Genomic DNA, 20,065 nt, shown 5'->3' with positions numbered 1-20,065 from the left:
TCCATCTCTCTACAGCCCCCTATTAGTCAGGTTTCCAGTTAGGTCAGAGGTCGGGGGGTGTAATAGTAACTAATGGCTCTGCGTTTCCTCTTAACCGCCCCTGGAGAGAAAGCTTGCTTCCCAAATAGCACTATATTCCCTATTTAGTGTACTCCATTTGACCCTTGTCAAAAGGAGTGCACTATATAGGGGATAGGGTGCCATTTTGGATGCATCCAAAGCCAATTATTGGCCATGTGATCCTGACTTGGCTCTACACAGCTCGCCATGCTTTATTTGCCATGTGTGTGCGTGCTTGCGTGTGTGCGTGTGTGGGTGTGTGTGTGTGTGTGTGCGTGCGTGCGTGTGTGTATGTGTGTGAGCGGGAACTGAACGCTCGACTTGCTGTGTTTGATTAGACAGAGCTAACCTTAAACACACTGGTTATTAATAGGATGCCTAAGAGAAAAAGGGAAACCAGCAAGCATAAAGTGTGTCAGCAATTCTGGTTTTGCCAAGGACTGGACTCCCAAGTCTCTGAAAACACTGGAGCTAATAGAAGAAGGTAAGGAGGGGAGAGAAGGAGGGAGGAAATATGAGAGAGAGAGAGAGGGGGGGGGTGTACTGTGCAGCCAAAAGAGGAAGGTAAAGTGGAGCGAAAGAGTGAGAGTTGGTCTTTCTCAACATTGCAGTAATCAGTTTAGGTAGTACTATAAAAAAAAGCCAAGTAGAACAAAAATCTAAAAAAATACCGGAGAAATAGAAATATGAAGGACACGAGAAAGTAAGTAAGCTACAGTAACTTACAGGGTCAGTGCCAATACCATATTTAAAATGTGCAGGGATACTGGAGTGGTAGGGGTAGATATGAATAGGGGTACGGTAAGTAATGATCAGGATATGTGATAAACTGAGTAGCTGCAGCGTATATGATGATTGTATTTGAGTGGGTGTGTGTATAGAGTCAGTATGAATATGTGTGTGTGTTATATGTGTGTGATCAAATTAAGTGTGTGTGTATGTGAGTGTGTGCAGTGGTGTAAAGTACTTAAGTGAAAATACTTTCAAACACTACTTAAGTTGTTTTTCAGGGTATCTGTACTTTACTATTTATGTTTTTTACAACCTTTACTTTTACTTCACTACATTCCTAAATTATATACTTTTTACTCCATACATTTTCCCTGACACCCAAAAGTACTCTTTACATTTTGAATGCTTAGCAGGACAGCAAAATAGTTCAAATCACACACTTATCAAGAGAACAACCCTGGTCATCCTCTGCCTCTGATCTGGCTTACTCACTAAACACACGTGCTTCGTTTGTAAATTATGTTTGAGTGTTGGAGTGTGCCACTGGCTTTCCGTACATTACAATAACAAGAAAATGGTGCCGTCTGGTTTGCTTAATATAAGGAATTTGAAATTATTTATACCTTTATACCTTTTGATACTTAAAAACCTCTTGAGGATCCACCCCTTTTTTTCAATTTTCGCCTAAAATGACATATCCAAATCTAACTGATTGTAGCTCAGGACATGAAGCAAGGATTTGCATTTTCTTGGCACCATTTGAAAGGAAACACTTTGAAGTTTATGGAAATGTGAAAACAATGTAGTAGAATATAACACAATAGATCTGGTAAAAGATAATACAAAGAAAAAAACAACCGTTCTTTTGTATTTTTTTGTATCATCCTCATTTTGAAATGCAAGAGAAAGTATAATGTATTATTCCAGCCCAGCTCCAATTTAGATTTTGGCCAGTAGATGGCATCAGTGTATGTGCAAAGTTTTAGACTGATCCAATGAACCATTGCATTTCTGATCAAAACGTTGTATCAAGCCCAAATGTGCCTAATTTGTTTATTAATAACTTTAAATGTTCAAAACTGTGCACTCTCCTCAAACAAATGCATGGTATTCTTTCACTCTAATAGGTGCTGTAAATTGGACAGTGCAGTTAGATTAACAAGAATTTAAGCTTTCTGCAAATATCAGATATGTCTATGTCCAGGGAAATGTTCGCGTTACTTACAACCTCATGCTAATCGCATTAGCCTATGTTAGCTCAACCGTCCTGTAGAAGGGACACCAATCCCGAAGAAGTTTTAAGTATATTTTAGCAATGACATTTACTTTTGATACTTAAGTGTATTTAAAACCAAATACTTTTAGACTTTTACTCAAGTAGTATTTTACTGGGTGACTTTCACTTTTACTTGAGTTGTTTTCTATTAAGTTATCTTTACTTTTACTCAAGTATAACAATTAGGTACTTTTTCCACCACTGTGTATGTGTGTGTGTGCGTGTTTGTGTGTGCCATAACCAGCCTTTCAAAGCCCTTCATGACTACAGATGTGTGTGCATCAGGGCGGTAGTCATTGTGGCAGGTAGCCATAGAGATCTTGGGAACAGGATTGACTGTGGTCAGGTTAAGACATGTTGGGATTCCTGAAGCACCACCGCAACGCGCAATATTTTACCGCTGTAGTATCGGTGATCGACATCTGTCTATATTAGTTACTATGCTGTTACTAAGCAGTAATGTATTACGGCAGTGTTATGTTGCGACACGACACCTAACAGAAAGTGCACATGCGCACTATTGGTCCGGGGCTGTATGGCACAAGATTTTTTTCTAAACAACACTGAACTGTACTCCTGTCTCCTGTCTGATGATATTTTCCACAACACAAATATTACAACTGCTAATACTGCAGCAGAAGCAAACTCCTTCCTCTGTTACTCATTCACCCGCATGAGGCTGCAGTACGTTGAGTATCCCGGGGAAGTCGTGAAGGGCTATTGTGTGGTTGTGTTTATTCATTTTTTATTAAATAATGTAAAACAATGTTGTGTATGTTTACTATTGTGTGATTGTGTTCATGAGTCAGTTATTATAGAATGTGAAGCTATATGTATGTTTACTACTTTTCATTAAATCAAGTATGGCTACAAATATTGTTTACACATTCGTTCATATGTGCAGAATATTTTATATATAGCCTACAGAAATTGGTTAAGTTATGGCCTAAAATGCATGTGTTCATATGGGCAGAATATTGTATATACATTTGTTTATGTGGTTATATAAAGGCTGAAGGCTAAAAACAGACTATACTATATCTAGGCCTATATCTAGTTCCTACAATGTATTTTTCGTTTTTACACCATCCATTAACACCCCAAACACTATAAAACATGTATTTCAAATAACCCAAAAATACCCCAAAATATAACAATGCAGTGCCATCCAAGAATGTGCTTTGTATTCTGGCCTGATAAGGATTTTGGAGTCATTGAAAGGGATGAAATTGATAATTGTCACGAAGCAGTATCAAAATAGGCAGTGCTCATTTTTCTCAGATGGATTTTGGAATATTCACAACTGCAACGCGAAAGTGTAGGCGACGCTCTTCAGGTAAGACTCCAGCCGTTGACTCGTGTACTTTTCAACCAGTGACATCAGATCCTTCTGTTGCTTGCAGGTAGCGGGGTTTTTGCCATGGCGGTGGAATGCCAGCAAGTCACTCATGCATATATATTTTTTAAATGGGAACAATGGGAGCAATGACAGGGGGAAATTATTTTAATGTAAGTGTCCAGCCAGGGCAGGGCAGCATTTTACAACAATCCAATGTTATAGTCTTGTGAATCTCTTATGCATATATATTTTTTTAAATGGGAGCAATGGGAGAGATCATTGGGAGAAATACTGATTTCAAAATAAAATGGACTACATTCTCATTCATATTATCAAGACATGAGGTGAGTATCAATATTGTTTTAAAAGATGCCCTTTCCTTAAAGTTGAACCTTGGCTAGATCTTTAGTATAATAGACTATAGAGTCAACTCAAAATATGGAATTCTGTTGTTTTGAAATAGCCTACATTTTCCGTATTATAATGAGAAAACAATAAAACAATAAAACGATATTGGCCAAATAGCTTTTATGATGTCCTATATTAAATTGACTTATTCGACAGTTAAAATATTTTATATAAACATTGGATTTATGTGGTCCAAATTTCATAATCATTTTCATTTTCAGACTTTTTCCTACCCATATGTTTCTCCTCACTCAGAAAGCCTGCTCACAGAAGACAATACCAAAGCTGATAATAGTGACTTGATTGAATTGTGAGAGCCCAGTATAGCCTAAGCCTTTAATCATAGGCTATTGTCACTTTTTGTCTCTAAAATCACAATGTTTCCATTCCTATAGTCATGTGACAAAGAGTCTGCTTTAACTGAAAGGTCCAAATGTCGGCCTTTTACCAGATAATTTTTCTCCGGTATTAAATGTATTTTTTTCATAACTGATAAAAATGCTGTATGCTATAGCCTATAGATAATATTTTGCCCATATGAACACATTTATTTTAGGCCTTATAAAGAAGAGCTATGCATGATTTAATGAAAAGCAACAGACACAAAATTGTTTCACATTCTCCAATAAAAGACTCAAACAAAAACAGGTAAGAGGCTATACAGGTGGCTACAGGTGGCTACACATTTGTCCCGCCAAATAGGCCTACAAGTAAAGCTGACGTATCTCAACGAAACTAATTGCACGAGGGGGTCTGTGCGCTGTGCAGTACCTTCCACAAAATGTTTTGCTTGACAAAAAGAAACAGAAGCATAAGCGGAGATTATATACTGGGCAACGGAGAGGTTGAAAATGCCCGTGAATATGCCCGCCAGCTGTTCTGCACATGCTATGAGAACGCACCCTGGAAAAAGAGAGAGAGAGACAGAGAGCGAGAGAGGAAGGGGTTGTGTGAAGCCAAAAGAGAAAGGAAAGGAGGGAGAGAAATGATGGGGAAGGGGGAACTGTCTCTCCCTGTCTCTTTCTCTCTACAACAGCGCGTTCTCTTTGCCTCCCACATCTCACGCCTTCCACAGTCTCTTCTTCCACCGCGTCTGCCTCTCCTTTCCTCTACCTTTCTTCTTTTACCACTCTTCTTCCCTCTTTCCCCTCTCTCTGTGTGTCTTTCTCTCTCCTCAGTTGGTTGGAGAGTGAATGCCTTATCATAAAGTATTTTGAAGAGCGATAGAGTGAGCGAAAGAGAGGGAGAGAGATAGAAAGAGAGAGCGAGAGAGGAGAGCCGAAGGTGATCATGTTAGAGAAGGAGATATGGAAAGAGGGTTCAATTGAGAGAGACAAGAGTAGCACTTTCTCAGTGAGAGAAGTTACCAATCTCTACATAGTCATACATTTTTTTGCATTTGTTCCCAAGTCAGCATTTGACATGTCCAACCTATATTGATTCCCTAGGAAGTGCCAATGACTCTCACTCTTCTCATGATTATTGTTCTATCCTTGTCAGATGTAGTTCTGTTATTGTTGTGTCGATTAACCTAGAATTAGACACACACACACACACTACTGTCTGTTTGCTGTGTTCACCCAATATTAACACTGGGCTTTGGTTCTAATCTGTCCAATAACACACTGACTGGCTGACAGCCTGATGTCTTATCCATAGGTTCCAACACTGTAACACTGTCTACTGTAGCATCTGGGCATCCATACTTATACACACTGTCTGTCTCATTCACGTGAAATCGTATTATCTCTGACTCACTCACTAAGTCAGTCACTCTCTCTCCCTTCCTCCCCCCCTTCTCGCTCAGTCAAATTCATATACGAATTGCTTCATTGGCATGATATACGTTGAGTAAATATTGCCAAAGCATCAATGTCGCAACTGCACTTGAGTTATACACATTGTAATTCAATAAAATAAAAAGTAATAACTTGTAATCACCGTCTTTCTTTCTCAGGCCACAGACGAAGACTCGCCCCCTAACAACTTCCTGACCTACACCATCACATCGGCATCTGCATTCCGTAGTTACTTCAGAATTATCATGGTGGAGGGCTACGCAGGTCAGCATACACGCAGATAAACACACACATACACGCACATATTGAAATGATGCTTGTTTTGAGTAACCTCAAAAACCTTTGAGTAAGGCTTTACATGATACAAAGGAACTTGTTGTCTGAACATAATACACATTCATTTTGATATTTGGCTAGCAATTTTTACACTAAGTACTGTACATATTTTGTATGTAGGCCTAACTAGAATATAAAGTTGCTGTGTTATGTCATGCTCCTGCTGTAAACCCTGCTGGCTCTACAGTCCTTAGCATCACACACGTCCTCAGCACTCTGCTCTCTCAACGCTCTCTCGCCACGCTCTCCCTCCCTCATCTCTCCTCCCCTCTCCTCAGTGATCAGTGTGAACAGCCCACTGGACTACGAGATGGTGCCTGAAGGACTGATATACCTGACTGTGATGGCCAAAGACGGGGGGAACCCAGCCCTCAACAGCAGTGTCGCTGTCACCGTGGAGCTGTTTGTCAGTACATCACCCCCCTTTATGCTTTCTAATAGTTTCATCCAAAACTCATGTACCAGGATTGGGTTCAATTCGAATGGAAGTCAGTCGATTCAGGAAGTGACTTGAATTTACAATTTAAAAATGGAAACTTTAGATATAAATAGTTTCTCAATTTTAACCTCTATGGGATGGGTGTCCCTAAACCGTGACGGTTGTTGCTAACATGCGCTAATGTGACTAGAATGACATTGTACACAACAGCCAACTTTCCGGTACATAGACATGTCTTATATGGGCAGAAAGCTTAAATTATTGTTAATCTAACTGCAGTGTCCAATCAACAGTAGCTATTGCAGTGGAAAAAAATACCATGCTATTGTTTGAGGATAGTGCACAACAACAAAAAAACGTATCACGGCATCTGGTTTGATACACTCACCTCTGAAGGTAAATAATGTACTTACATTCAGTAATCTTGCTCTGATTTATCAACCGGAGGGTCCCAGAGATAAAATGTAGCATAGTTTTGTTTGATAAAATCTATTTTTATGTTCAAATGTAGGAACTTGGGTCTACAGTTTGACCCAACTGCTGTCTCTTGCTCCACACCCTGGTCATGTGTGAAAGTTAGTGGTTAAGCTAATGATCCATCATGTATGATACCCCTGGGATCGTGTAAACTTACATTATTTACCATACCATTTTTGTATGTTCTCTATAGTTATGTACTTGAAAATTTATCAATTGGACAATTCAGCACATGGGCAAACTCCTGGCAGACTTGATACAAAATGTTGTGCAGTAATGTAATTCTTCACTGGATGAGTCTGAAACTTTGCGCGCACAATGCTGCCATCTGGTGGCAAAGATCTAAATTAGACCTAGACTCATATCTGAAAGTATGGCCTTCATCTTGCATTTTAAAAACAAATAAACACATGTTTTTTGGTTTATATTATCTTTTACCAGATCTAATGTGTTATATTCTTCTACATAAATTTCACATTTCCACAAACTTCAAAGTGTTTCCTTTCAAATGGTATCAAGAATATGCTTATCAAGGGGTGGTGTTGCAATCTACTGCAAAGATAGCCTGCAGAGTTCTGTATTACTATCCAAGTCTGTACCCAAACAATTCGAGCTTCTACTTCTAAAAATCCACCTTTCCAGAAACAAGTCTCTCACTGTTGCCGCTTGCTATAGACCTCCCTCTACCCCCAGCTGTGCCCTTGATACCATATGTGAATTGATTGCCCCCATCTATCTTCTGAGCTTGTGCTACTAGGTGACCTAAACTGGGACATGCTTAACACCCCGGCCATCCTACAATCTAAGCTCGATGCCTTCAATCTCACACAAATTATCAATGAACCTACCAGGTACAACTCCAAATTCGTAAACACGGGCACCCTAACTATGTCATCCTAACTAACTCGCCCTCCAAATACACCTCTGCTGTTTTCAATCAAGATCTCAGCGATCACTGCCTCATTGCCTGCATCCGTAATGGGTCTGCGACCAAACGACCACCCCTCATCACTGTCAAACGCTCCGTAAAACACTTCTGCGAGCAGGCCTTTCTAATCGACCTGGCCAGGATATCCTGGAATGACATTGACCTCATCCAGTCAGTAGATGATGCCTGGCTATTTTTTTTAAATGCCTTCCTCACCATCTTAAATAAGCATGCCCCATTCAAAAAAAATTGAACTAGGAATAGATATAGTCCTTGGTTCACTCCAGACCTTACAGCCCTTGGCCAGCACAAAAACATCCTGTGGCATTCTGCATTAGCATCGAATAGCCCCCGTGATATGCAACTTTTCAGGGAAGTTAGGAACAAAATACACAGGCAGTTAGGAAAGCTAAGGCTAGCTTTTTCAAACAGAAATTTACATCCTGTAGAACAAACTCCAAAAAGTTCTGGGACACTGTAAAGTCCATGGAGAATAAGAGCACCTCCTCCCAGCTGCCCACTGCTCTGAGGCTAGGAAACACTGTCACCACCGATAAATCCACTATAAGTGAGAATTTCAATAAGCATTTCTCTACGTGTCATGATCGTCGTCAGGGTGGAAATGACCGGACCAAGGTGCAGCGTTGTGAGCGTACATTTATTTTTATTATGAATGTCGCCAACAAAAACGTGGACAACTTCAAATACCTAGGTGTCTGGTTAGACTGTAAACTCTCCTTCCAGACTCACATTAAGCATCTCCAATACAACATTACATCTAGAATCAGCTTCCTATATTGCAACAAAGCATCCTTCACTCATGCTGCCAAACATACCCTCGTAAAACTGACCATCCTACCGATCCTCGACTTCGGTGATGTCATCTATAAAATAGCCTCCAACACTCTCCTCAAACAACTGGATGCAGTCTATCACAGTGCCATCCGTTTTGTCACCAAAGCCCCATACACTACCCACCATTGCTACCTGTACGCTCTCGTTGGTTGGCTCTCGCTTCATACTCGTCGCCAAACCCACTGGCTACAGGTTATCTACAAGTCTCTGCTAGGTAAAGCCCAGCCTTATCTCAACTCACTGGTCACCATAGCAGCACCCACTCGTAGCACGCGCTCCAGCAGGTATATCTCACTGGTCACCCCCAAAGCCAATTCCTCCTTTGGTCGTCTTTCCTTCCAGTTCTCTGCTGCCAATGACTGGAACGAACTGCAAAAATCTCTGAAGCTGGAGACTCATATCTCCCTCACTAGCTTTAAGCACCAGCTGTCAGAGCAGCTCACAGATCACTGCACCTGTATATAACCCATCTGTAAACAGCCCATCTATCTACCTACCTCATCCTCATAGTGTATTTATGTATTTATCTTGCTCCTTTGCACCCCAGTATCTCTACTTGCACATTCATCTTCTGCACATCTACCATTCCAGTGTTTAATTGCTATATTGTAATTACTTCGCCACCATGGCGTATTTATTGCCTTACCTTCCTTATCTTACCTCATTTGCACTCACTGTATATAGACTTCTTCTTTTCTTTTGTTCTACTGTACTATTGACTGTATGTTTTGTTTATCCCATGTGTAACTCTGTGTTGTTGTATGTGTCGAATTGCTATGCTTTACCGTGGCCAGGTCGCAGTTGCAAATGAGAACTTGGTCTCAACTAGCCTACCTACTTAAATAAAGGTGAAAAAAAATAAACATTGCTTCAGGTCCTGAGCTAAAGGCAGTTAGATTTGGGTATGACATTTTAGGTGAAAATGGAAAAAAAGGGTACGATCCTTAAAAGGTTTAACATTCTCTGTACATCCTTCCATAGAGAAACATTATAGAAACACATAAAAAACAGTAAATAACCCCTACATAAACAGCTAATAAACACTAGCTGCATAGACAAACATTAAAATGTTAATTTCTGTCACTATTTCTGGCGTGTCCCCTGCTGTGGCAGCTGCTATAGACTGCTATTAACTATCTGTGCCTTGTGCTGCGCTACTAAAGCCCTGTGTGTGATGCTGCCACAGTGATAACCCCCTGCGTGCGCCACAGAACTGATGTGAGACCGAGAGACTCCCTGCCTTCCACACACACACACAGAGACAGAGACAGAGACAGAGACAGAGACAGAGACAGAGACAGAGACAGACAGACAGACAGACAGACAGACAGACAGACAGACAGACAGACAGACAGACAGACAGACAGACAGACAGACAGACAGACAGACAGACAGACAGACAGACAGAGAGAGAGAGCTCAAATTCTCTCTCTCTCCCATACACACTGGAGTCATTAAAACTCGTTTTTCAACCACTCCACACATTTCTTGTTAACAAACTATTGTTTTGGCAAGACGGTTAGGACATCTACTTTGTGCATGACACAAGTCATTTTTCCAACAATTGTTTACAGACAGATTATTTCACTTAAAATTCACTGTATCACAATTTCAGTGGGTCAGAAGTTTACATACACTAAGTTGACTGTGCCTTTAAACAGCTTGGAAAATTGCAGAAAATGATGTCATGGCTATAGAAGTTTCTGTTAGGCTAATTGATATCATTTGAGTCAATTGAAGGTTTAACTGTGGATGTATTTCATGGCCTACCTTCAAACTCAGTGCCTCTTTGCTTGACATCATGGGGAAATCAAAAGAAATCAGCCAAGACCTCAGAAAAACATTGTATACCTCCACAATTCTGGTTCATCCTTGGGAGCAATTTCCAAATGCCTGAAAGTACCATGTTCATCTCTGTAACAAACAACAGTACGCAAGTATAAACACCATGGGACAACGCAGCCGTCATACCGCTCAGGAAGGAGTCGCGTTCTGTCTCCTAGAGATGAACTTATTTTGGTGCGAAAAGTGCAAATCAATCCCAGAACAACAGCAAAGGACCTTGTGAAGATGCCGGAGGAAACAGGTACAAAAGTATCTATATACACAGTAAAACGAGTCCTATATCGACATAACCTGAAAGGCCGCTCAGCAAGGAAGAAGCCACTGCTCCAAAACCGCCATAAAAAGCCAGACTACGGTTTGCAACTACACATGGGGACAAAGATCATACTTTTTGGAGAAAGGTTCTCTGGTCTGATGAAACAAAAATGTAACTATTTGGCCATAATGACCATCATTATGTTTGTAGGAAAAAGGGGGAGGCTTACAAGCCGAAGAACACCATCCAAACTGTGAAGCACTCAGGAGGGACTGGTGCACTTCACAAAATAGATGGCATCATGAGGATGGAAAATGATGTGGATATATTGAAGCAACATCTCAAGACATCAGTCAGGATGTTAAAGCTTGGTCACAAATGGGTCTTCCAAATGAACAATGACCCCAAGCATATTTCCAAAGTTGTGGCAAAATGGCTTAAGGACAACAAAGTCAAGGTATTGGAGTGGCCATCACAAAGCCCTGACTTCAACCCTATAGAAAATGTGTAGCCAGAACTGAAAAAGCATGTGCGAGCAAGGAGGCCTACAAATCTGACTCAGTTACACCAGCTCTGTCAGGAGGAATGGGCCAAAATTCACCCAACGTATTGTGGGAAGCTTATGGAAGGCTACTTGAAACGGTTGACACAAGTTAAACAATTTAAAGACAATGCTACAAAATACTCATTGAGTGTAAGTAAACTTCTGACCCACTGGGAATGTGATGAAAGAAATAAAAGCTGAAATAAATCATTCTCTACTTTTATTCTGACATTTCACATTCTTAAAATAAAGTGGTGATCCTAACTGACCTAAGACAGGGCATTTTTACTAGGATTAAATATCAGGAATTGTGAAAAACTGAGTTTAAATGTATTTGGCTAAGGTGTATGTAAACTTCCGACTTGTACAACTGTACCTACACACTAACACACACCCACACAGATACACACACTGTAAGCTGGATGTCTAAAACCCTGCTGGTACGATATGTTGGTAATCAGAACCATAATAATGAAACAGAACAATGTCACAGCCTTAATATCCATTGTTGGACAAAGTAACTATTCCACTACAGTCCCGACAGACCACAGAAAAAGGGCTACAAATATATCAACAACATTATACTACTACTAAGCAAGAGACTATCAGACTCCCCGCACAATACATTTACACACAAAGAAACAGGCTACATATCATAATGTGTTTATTTATTGTTTAAGTAAGATCTATTTACTGTTCATGTGATTGTGACGACTTAGTCTATTTTCTTTGCTCGCCTTCTCCCATAGGATGAAAATGACAACCCACCAAAGTTCAGCAAGCCGTCCTACATTGCCAAGATCCCTGAGAACATCATTGCAGGTGCGTTGGAGTCATAGAAATAGAATAACTTTATTACATAAAAAATTATATTTCTACGGTTGGAGTCATTTAGCGAAGACAGCTGGGTTGTGTCTAAAAACCTTACTAGCTGTCAAAAAACCCTGCTTCCTCCATCTTCCAATGCACTTTGGGAGAAAGGCCAGGCGTGGAGGAAACAAGGACAGAGGAAGCAAGGATTTGACAGCTAGTCATGTTTTCAGACACAGCCCTGGTGTTACAATGAGGTCAATGGCTGAGACTGGGTGAGACTGGGTGACTATGCATTCCCTCTGTTCAATTCAAAAAGCTTTGATATAGATCATTACAATTGCCTTTTAAAAAAGTAATACAGTAATTCAATGGCCAAATCACACCATATCACTTTTTACCCTTTACCTTGAGTTTCTTAAACATTAGCTTTTTCAAGTATATTCCTTTCTTTGCTTTGTGTCCGTATTTTATTTGTCAAATTTTTTATTTTATTCTTTTTCTTTTTCTTAACTTGTCTTATCTTTTTGTGTTGATTTGTATAGTATTTTTAAGTGCTTAGCGAGCCAGTGCAGTTAAATGACTATCTCTATCCAGAGCAGAATAGCCGATTATGCTTATTCATTCTCATGAATGTATTCAGTGGACTCTTTCATCCCAGACAATAGATTTGTTTCCAATCGCTGGAGGAAATGAGATATTTGACTACCCCCTCGTCCGTCAAAGCTGCTGCGGAGCTTGGCAAATAGTTCAGACACACACACACACACTGCCCCCACCGATACACACACACACACACACACACATATATAAATATACACTGGAGGGCTGATTTGAAAGCAAAGTGGGGCTGGTGGACTGTGAGGCTGGATCATGGAGCTAATTTAGCTAGCTAACACCAGGCCTCTGGACTCAGCCTCTCCCAGCCTCTTATCCCCTTCCCTGGGTATTATTGATCATGGCTCTGCCAGGCATGGACCACAATGCCAAACAAGCTGATAATCCACTAATCTATAAACCCACTCACTGCCACTATCCTTCACTGGAAAGGGGGGATGGAATGTTCTGTTTTTAGAATTATAGACGCAGACAGTCTGTTTCTCTCTCCACTGGCTGTCTCTGTTCTGTTGTCCTTTTTCTGTGTTTCTCTCTTTCTCACTACTCTGTCTCCTTCTCTCTCTTTCACTCTGAATAACCACCCCTTTCTCTCCCCCTTTCTCACTGAGATCCCCCATTCTTGCTCCCCCTTCTCTCTTTCCCTCCTCATATCCCTTAATTCCTCGCCCCATCCCCCTTGATATCCCTTCTTCTCTCTTCCCCTCTCTTTTACTCACTCCTCCTCTCTCTCTCTTCCTCAGGGGCGACAGTTGTGTTTGTGAATGCCACTGATCTGGATGCCTCCCGAGAGTTTGGACAGGCCTCCCTCATTTACTCCCTACAGGGCTCCTCCCAGTTCCGCCTCAACACTCGCTCAGGTGTGTGTGCAGTGGCGAACTTAACATCAGGCAACTAAGGCAATTGCCTGGGGCCTCAAATCATCAGAGGGCCTCGTGATTCCATTTTTTTGTGAAGTCGGGGTGTCAACTTAATTTGTTTATTTATTTCACCTTTATTTAACCAGGTAGGCAAATTGAGAACACGTTCTCATTTACAATTGCGACCTGGCCAAGATAAAGCAAAGCAGTTCGACACATACAACAACACATAGTTACACATGGAGTAAACAAACATACAGTCAATAATACAGTGAAAAATAAGTCTATATACAATGTGAGCAAGTGAGGTGAGATAAGGGAGGTGAAGGCAAACAAAATATATATATAAATAAATAAAAATAGAAAAAGGCCATGGTGGCGAAGTAAATACAATATAGCAAGTAAAAAAATAAAAAATAAACACTGGAATGGTTGGTTTGCAGTGGAAGAAAGTGTAAAGTAGAGATAGAAATAATGGTGTGCAAAGGAGCAAAATAAATAAATAAATACAGTAGGTAAAGAGGTAGTTGTTTGGGCTAAATTATAGATGGGCTATGTACAGGTGCAGTAATCTATGAGCTGCTCTGACAGCTGGTGCTTAAAGCTAGTGAGGGAGATAAGTGTTTCCAGTTTCAGAGATTTTTGTAGTTCGTTCCAGTCATTGGCAGCAGAGAACTGGAAGGAGAGGCTTACCATTGGGCGTTAGAATCGTAGAATACACAAGGTTGCGATTTAAAAATGTTGTGGTGCATCAGCGGTTTTCCTCTTGTTATGTCAGTCGTTGACTGTCACTCAATTAGTCATGTCAGCTAATTTTTTTATAGAGTGCTAGGTGAGTTAGTCTAGCTAGCTAACCTAAACCTTGTTGTAATCATGGCTGAATTACCTTCCGGGAATGAATGGCACCTCCAGCGGCCCCCCTCTAGCGGTTTGGGGTCCTGACCTGCAACCAAATCTCGCTTAGGGCCCCCAAAAGGCTCTGGGAGGGGGCCTCAGAGTGGCCTCTGCGGGGGCCTCCAAATCACTAAGTCTGCCCCTATGTGTGTGGGTGTGTGTGGGTGTGTGTTTGTGTGTGGACCTGCATGTGTATGAGCATGTGTAAATGCAAGAAAGCGAGTGTGTTTTTGTACATGCTTGTATAGTGTCAGATGTGTGTTTGACCTATATATTACTGTGTGTGTGTTTCAGGAGAGATCACCACTACAGCCTTACTGGACAGAGAGCTTAAGTCGGAGTATATCCTTATTGTCAGAGCTGTGGATGGAGGGGTGGGGCCACTGCAAAAAACTGGCATTGCCACGGTAACCCATCGCCATTTTCATACCTCTTCATGTTTCTTATTGTTCTCAGAGCATTTAGATCAGACCTGGTCAATTATTTTCTACGGAGGGCCACATTAGAATATATTTTTGTCATCGCGGGCCAGAATCATATTACAGGATTATACATAATGTGTATGACTGTGTTGACCGATATAGCTACTGTAAATCACATCCAGATATGCTACTTATTTTACTTTTTTAACATGCACAGAAATAAACCACATCCATGTTCTCCTTTTGGTAGGTAGTTTCATTATTTAACATGCAATGAACTACACAGAGGGAAAAGTACACTGTGCATTCAGCACCACGGACATAAGTCTTGTTAACGGATATGCACAAAAACAAGAACGAGAGAGAGCTCAACATTACATTTAAACTACTCAATCAGTGTGAGGAGTGAAGTCTCTGATGGGCATTGACTAGAGCAGTGAAGTCAAGTATAGTTTCTGACGTCGCTATGCGCAGGATTGCTGAGAGGTGAGTCAGTAAGAGATGATCTGTGCCTTGACTTGTTATATTTCATCACTTAAAATGTCTGTTCACATACATAGGTTGACCCAAAAAGTACTAACATCTTCTGAACATAACTCCTAATCTTTGGAAAGTTTTGTTCATCGAGAGATGCATAGAACCTCGTCAGTGAAATTGTTTTGAATAGTTCTCCAATCACTCCATCAGACTGAAGATCGATAAGCTCAGTGGGAGCGTTATCCACATTGAAGGTGAAAGGAGAGGAAACCAAAAGCATGTCATTTTCCAACACTTTGAAAACCTCAAAACGACGAGATAACTCACAGCTCAAAGCATGCAGCAGCAATGTATACTTCTCCCGCTGGTCATCTGATAGGGAACAGACTAGTAGTGTCGGAAGGTGGGTGAGATTGTTGGCTTCTACTTGGTGGGTCAGGAGGAGTAATTTTCCCTTGAAGGCTTTGACAAGGCTGTACATCTGATGTGCAAAAAGGCCCTTCCCTTTTAGTTTGAAATTCAGTTCATTCATGAGGGCCATGATGTCCACGGTGAAGGCAAAATCAGCCAGCCATTCTTTATCTTGCAGTTGAGGGAAATCCACATATTTTCCTTTCATTTGCAAAAACTCAACAATCTCTGACTTCAGGTCCCACACCCTTTTAAGCACCTTCTCAAAACTCATCCATCTCACGTTTGACTGGTAGGGGAGATCTGCATGACCTGACTCTGTCTCTTCCAACAGTGAGACAACCTGCCTATGGTTTAAAGAGTTTTGCTCTTATGAAGTTTACCACTTTAGTGACTGTATCCACAAAATGGCTCATTTTCAGAACACATTTACAGAGCACCTCCTGATGAATAATGCAATGCAGGAAAATCATTTTCTGATCTGGGTTCACCTCAGCTACTTGATCTTGTATCCTTTTCAAAAGACCAACGTTTTTTCCTTTCAAGTTTGGGAACCCATCGGTGGTCACACTGGATAACTTTTCAAAACTCAGTCCCAGCTTTGTCACACACTTATTAACCTCCTCCAATAAATATTTCCCTGTGGTTGTGCTCTTCATTGACTGCACTGAAGCAAGCTCCTCTGTAATTTCAAAGTCTGGGGTAATGCCTCGTAAGAATATCAACAACTGTGCCATGTCACGTGCATCACTGCTCTCATCCAGGGCCAAGGAGAAATAAGTGAAATCCCTTACCTTGTCTTTCAACTGTTGATCCATATTGTCCCCCTCAGCTAATGGCTTGCTATGTTTAGCAATTTTGTGGGACAGTACATAGCTAGCTCTCGCAATTCTGTCATTTGCTGAATGCAGTTTTGTGAAAAGTCCTTGCTGCTTTTGCAACTGAGAAATCAACTCCTTCGATGCACTTGCCCTCTGCTTAGAAGACATATTCCTAGATTTCTCTGCATGCTTCATCTGGAAGTGTCGGGACAAGTGGTAGTCTTTCCAGACAGCGATGCTCTCTTTGCACACTAAGCACAAAGCTTTCCCTGATACCTCAATAAAGAAATATTTCGTTATCCACTCTTGCTGGAACACCCTACATTCATTGTCTACTTTCCTTTCCTTTTCATTGAAATCTTTGAAAAACGAATTTTTGACTATTTGTAACTGTGACATGTGTGTCAGCCTGTCAGTCACTGTCTGTCCATGTGCAGTTGTTATTTATACGTGCCTTCAAAATAAATGTCCCACAAGCGGTGGGAGATAAATCATTACACAAAGGCGAGTATTCATTGGACTTTTCATTTGAATAACAAATATGTTTTTTTTTCAAAACTTTGCTAATCGCAAATTCTTTATGTGATCTGAGCATGATTCCGCGGGCCGTATTGAATCAGGTCGCGGGCCGCATATGTCCCCCGGGCCGGCCTTTGCCTAGGCCTGATTTACATGCTTCTTTTCACTTTGACTCTCTCTATCTCTCTCTATTCTATCTCTATGCCTTCAACTGAAATCAGAACAGTCATCAACCCTTTCTTCTCCTCCCTCCAGGTGAACATCACCATCCTGGACATCAACGACAATGCCCCTATGTGGCGAGGTGAGCCCTACCATGCCAACGTGGTGGAGATGAGCCCCATGGACACTGACGTAATCTCTGTGAGTTCAGCTTGCCTTGACCTTTGATGCCCTGACCCCCAAAGATACGCTTTTGCTTGTAGATAAGACAGATCGCTGACTTTTTGGTGGATATTGTTTTTCCTGTTCTGACTTGCCTAGTTAAATAAAGGTTAAATAATATTTTTTTAATTAAATAAATACTAAACTGATAGGGACTAGGAACTTTAAATGCATTTGAATGCTTCTCCCTTAGGGGTATTTCGGTGGAAAAAAATGAACTGTGCTGTACAATGTGTAGCCTGAGGAAACATACTAAATGGGTTACAGTTCAGGGATTTAGAGACACTTCTACAGGTAAGGCGGATTCTGCTGAAAGACAAAGACTTGATTTCAGCATATTTAGACCTAACCCACTGTACTCTGACAGAAAATATACAATACATTTCCCACCGTGCAAATCAACTCAGAGGGCTCTATTTTAACAAACCTGACACAATGATACATCTTATCACTGGCGGTAGCGCTATAGGTCAGAGGGTGTGTCAGAAATATTTTTGCTATTTTCACTGCAGGAATTATGAGCACAATAGCCGTCGGTGGCAAAGGGGCTTGGTTTTCAATCAACACGTTCCATGGCTTAATACTGCATGCATTTGTCTCAAGTTCTGTAGGTTATTGATGGTCTTTGCGTTGTCAACAACTCCAATATGGCTGGGGGCACGGAATATTCTTGTGCTAGTCCATTGTTGATTGATACTACAGTTTATTAAATAGCATAGGCCACAGTAATGAGTAGGGATGTAACAATCGACTGATACCCATGGTCCCGGTTCAAATGTTTAAAGGTCCCGCACAATCATCCTATTTCCCCAAATAAAAAGAGTCTCTGAATTACCAAAACATCACCCATAATATTTGTACGCTATTAACCTGTTCACACGTGCCAACACACGGCTGTGATCATTCTACAGTGGTCCCTGTAGCATAAGATCAAGCCGGTGTGATAAAAAGAACGTCCAGTTTAGGTATGACGCAACAATCAGCATTTGAGCTGGCCACACTGTTTTTTTCAGAAACATTTTGCACAAACAGTCCTTACAAAGTTATTTTTTATTTTTTATTTCACCTTTATCTAACCAGGTAAGCTAGTTGAGAACACGTTCTCATTTAGAACTGCGACCTGGCCAAGATAAAGCAAAGCAGTGCGACACAAACAACAGAGTTACACGTGGAATAAACAAGCGTACAGTCAATAACACAATAGAAAAAAAAGTATATATACAGTGTGTGCAAATGGCGTGAGGTGGTAAGGCAATAAATAGGCCATAGTAGCGAAGTAATTACAATTTAGCAAATTAACACTTGAGTGATAGATGAGCAGATGGTGATGTACAAGTAGAAATACTGGTGTGCAAAAGAGCAGAAAAGTAAATAAAAACAATATGGAGATGAAGTAGGTAGATTGGGTGAGCTATGTACAGATGGGCTATATACAGCTGCAGCAATCGGTTAGCTGCTCAGATAGCTGATGTTTAAAGTTAGTGAGGGAAATATAAGTCTCCAGCTTCAGCAGTTTTTGCAATTCGATTTTTGCAATTATGTCCAGAATGTGAGCAGTTTATTTTTGGATGCAATATTCCGACATTCACAGAAGTAGATACAGTAAAACACAATCATCCAAACCGATAAAAATGTAGGCTATGTTTGTCCTCGCGCTAACTGAGGAAAGACTGACGTATCACAAGCATTCATATTTTTATAACTCTCGGCTGACAGAAACTACAATATGAATGAACTAATAGCAATTACTATTTATAATTAATCACATCACGGGTGAGCTCACCATTGATCGAAATAATTGAGTAAAACACTTTCTAGAAATCGATAGTAATCCGACGATGGTTAGTTTCTGCGCATCGCCATGTTTGTTTTTTCACAGAAACCAAAGGTAAGAGGAGACAAGATGAGTTTGGTCTGTTTATAGTATGCATGTTGAAGGGGGTGTGTTGTCTACCATCGTTCACATCCCATCATTCACTTCCGGAAGTTCTCGAAAAATGAGTGAACCTTTACTCACCTCATTTTGATATAACATCCTTGGTCCAACAAACGGTTACGTGAAAATCAGAATGCATTTTATGTCAAACTTGGCTCCACACATAGCTGGAATTAGCTTAACTCATCATAATCAGTTCAAACTTCAATAAAGTATTTTACACACATAATATGTGTCTGTTACAATCTATGCAATAATCGGAATGCAAGTTGTCACCAGTACTTGAAAACATTTGAATAAAACAGTAAATATATAAATAATTATCAGACAAAACATTTTCTGATAGTGATTTATTGATACAAGCGGAGCGTGCCAGCAGTCAATCACGTAACCTCTCACTCCCACTCTGAGCCATTCAGTGTTGTTGTTCATCTATGTAGCTAGTGAGCTAAGCTGTAGCATTAGCAATGTCTTCCAAAAGGAGACAACTCACAAATGTGGAAATTCTGTAGATTTTTTTATATTCTGACAATGAGTCTGAAAGTCAGGAATCGGATTCTGACAGTGACAGTGAGGAGCTGCCCCCCAACCTTGTAGCCATTGAGAACCCTGAATCTGAGGA

General features: G+C 40.7%; 1 protein-coding gene across 2 annotated transcripts in view; it reads left to right on the top strand.

The window, feature by feature from the left end:
• Positions 1-20,065, top strand: part of cdh23 (cadherin-related 23) — a 727,760-nt gene that overhangs the window by 486,717 nt on the left and 220,978 nt on the right. For both annotated transcript variants that reach the window (XM_071379722.1, XM_071379721.1), the window contains exons 16-21: positions 5,773-5,878; positions 6,229-6,356; positions 12,044-12,116; positions 13,463-13,579; positions 14,768-14,880; positions 17,379-17,486. In XM_071379722.1, the coding sequence (XP_071235823.1) occupies positions 5,773-5,878; positions 6,229-6,356; positions 12,044-12,116; positions 13,463-13,579; positions 14,768-14,880; positions 17,379-17,486 (645 nt within the window). The remainder of the gene's footprint in view (positions 1-5,772; positions 5,879-6,228; positions 6,357-12,043; positions 12,117-13,462; positions 13,580-14,767; positions 14,881-17,378; positions 17,487-20,065) is intronic.

This window comes from Salvelinus alpinus, chromosome 32, assembly GCF_045679555.1.
Source record: "Salvelinus alpinus chromosome 32, SLU_Salpinus.1, whole genome shotgun sequence".
NCBI lineage: Eukaryota > Metazoa > Chordata > Actinopteri > Salmoniformes > Salmonidae > Salvelinus > Salvelinus alpinus.
Note: the sequence above shows the minus strand (reverse complement) of the source record. Positions and strands in the feature narration are given on the sequence as shown.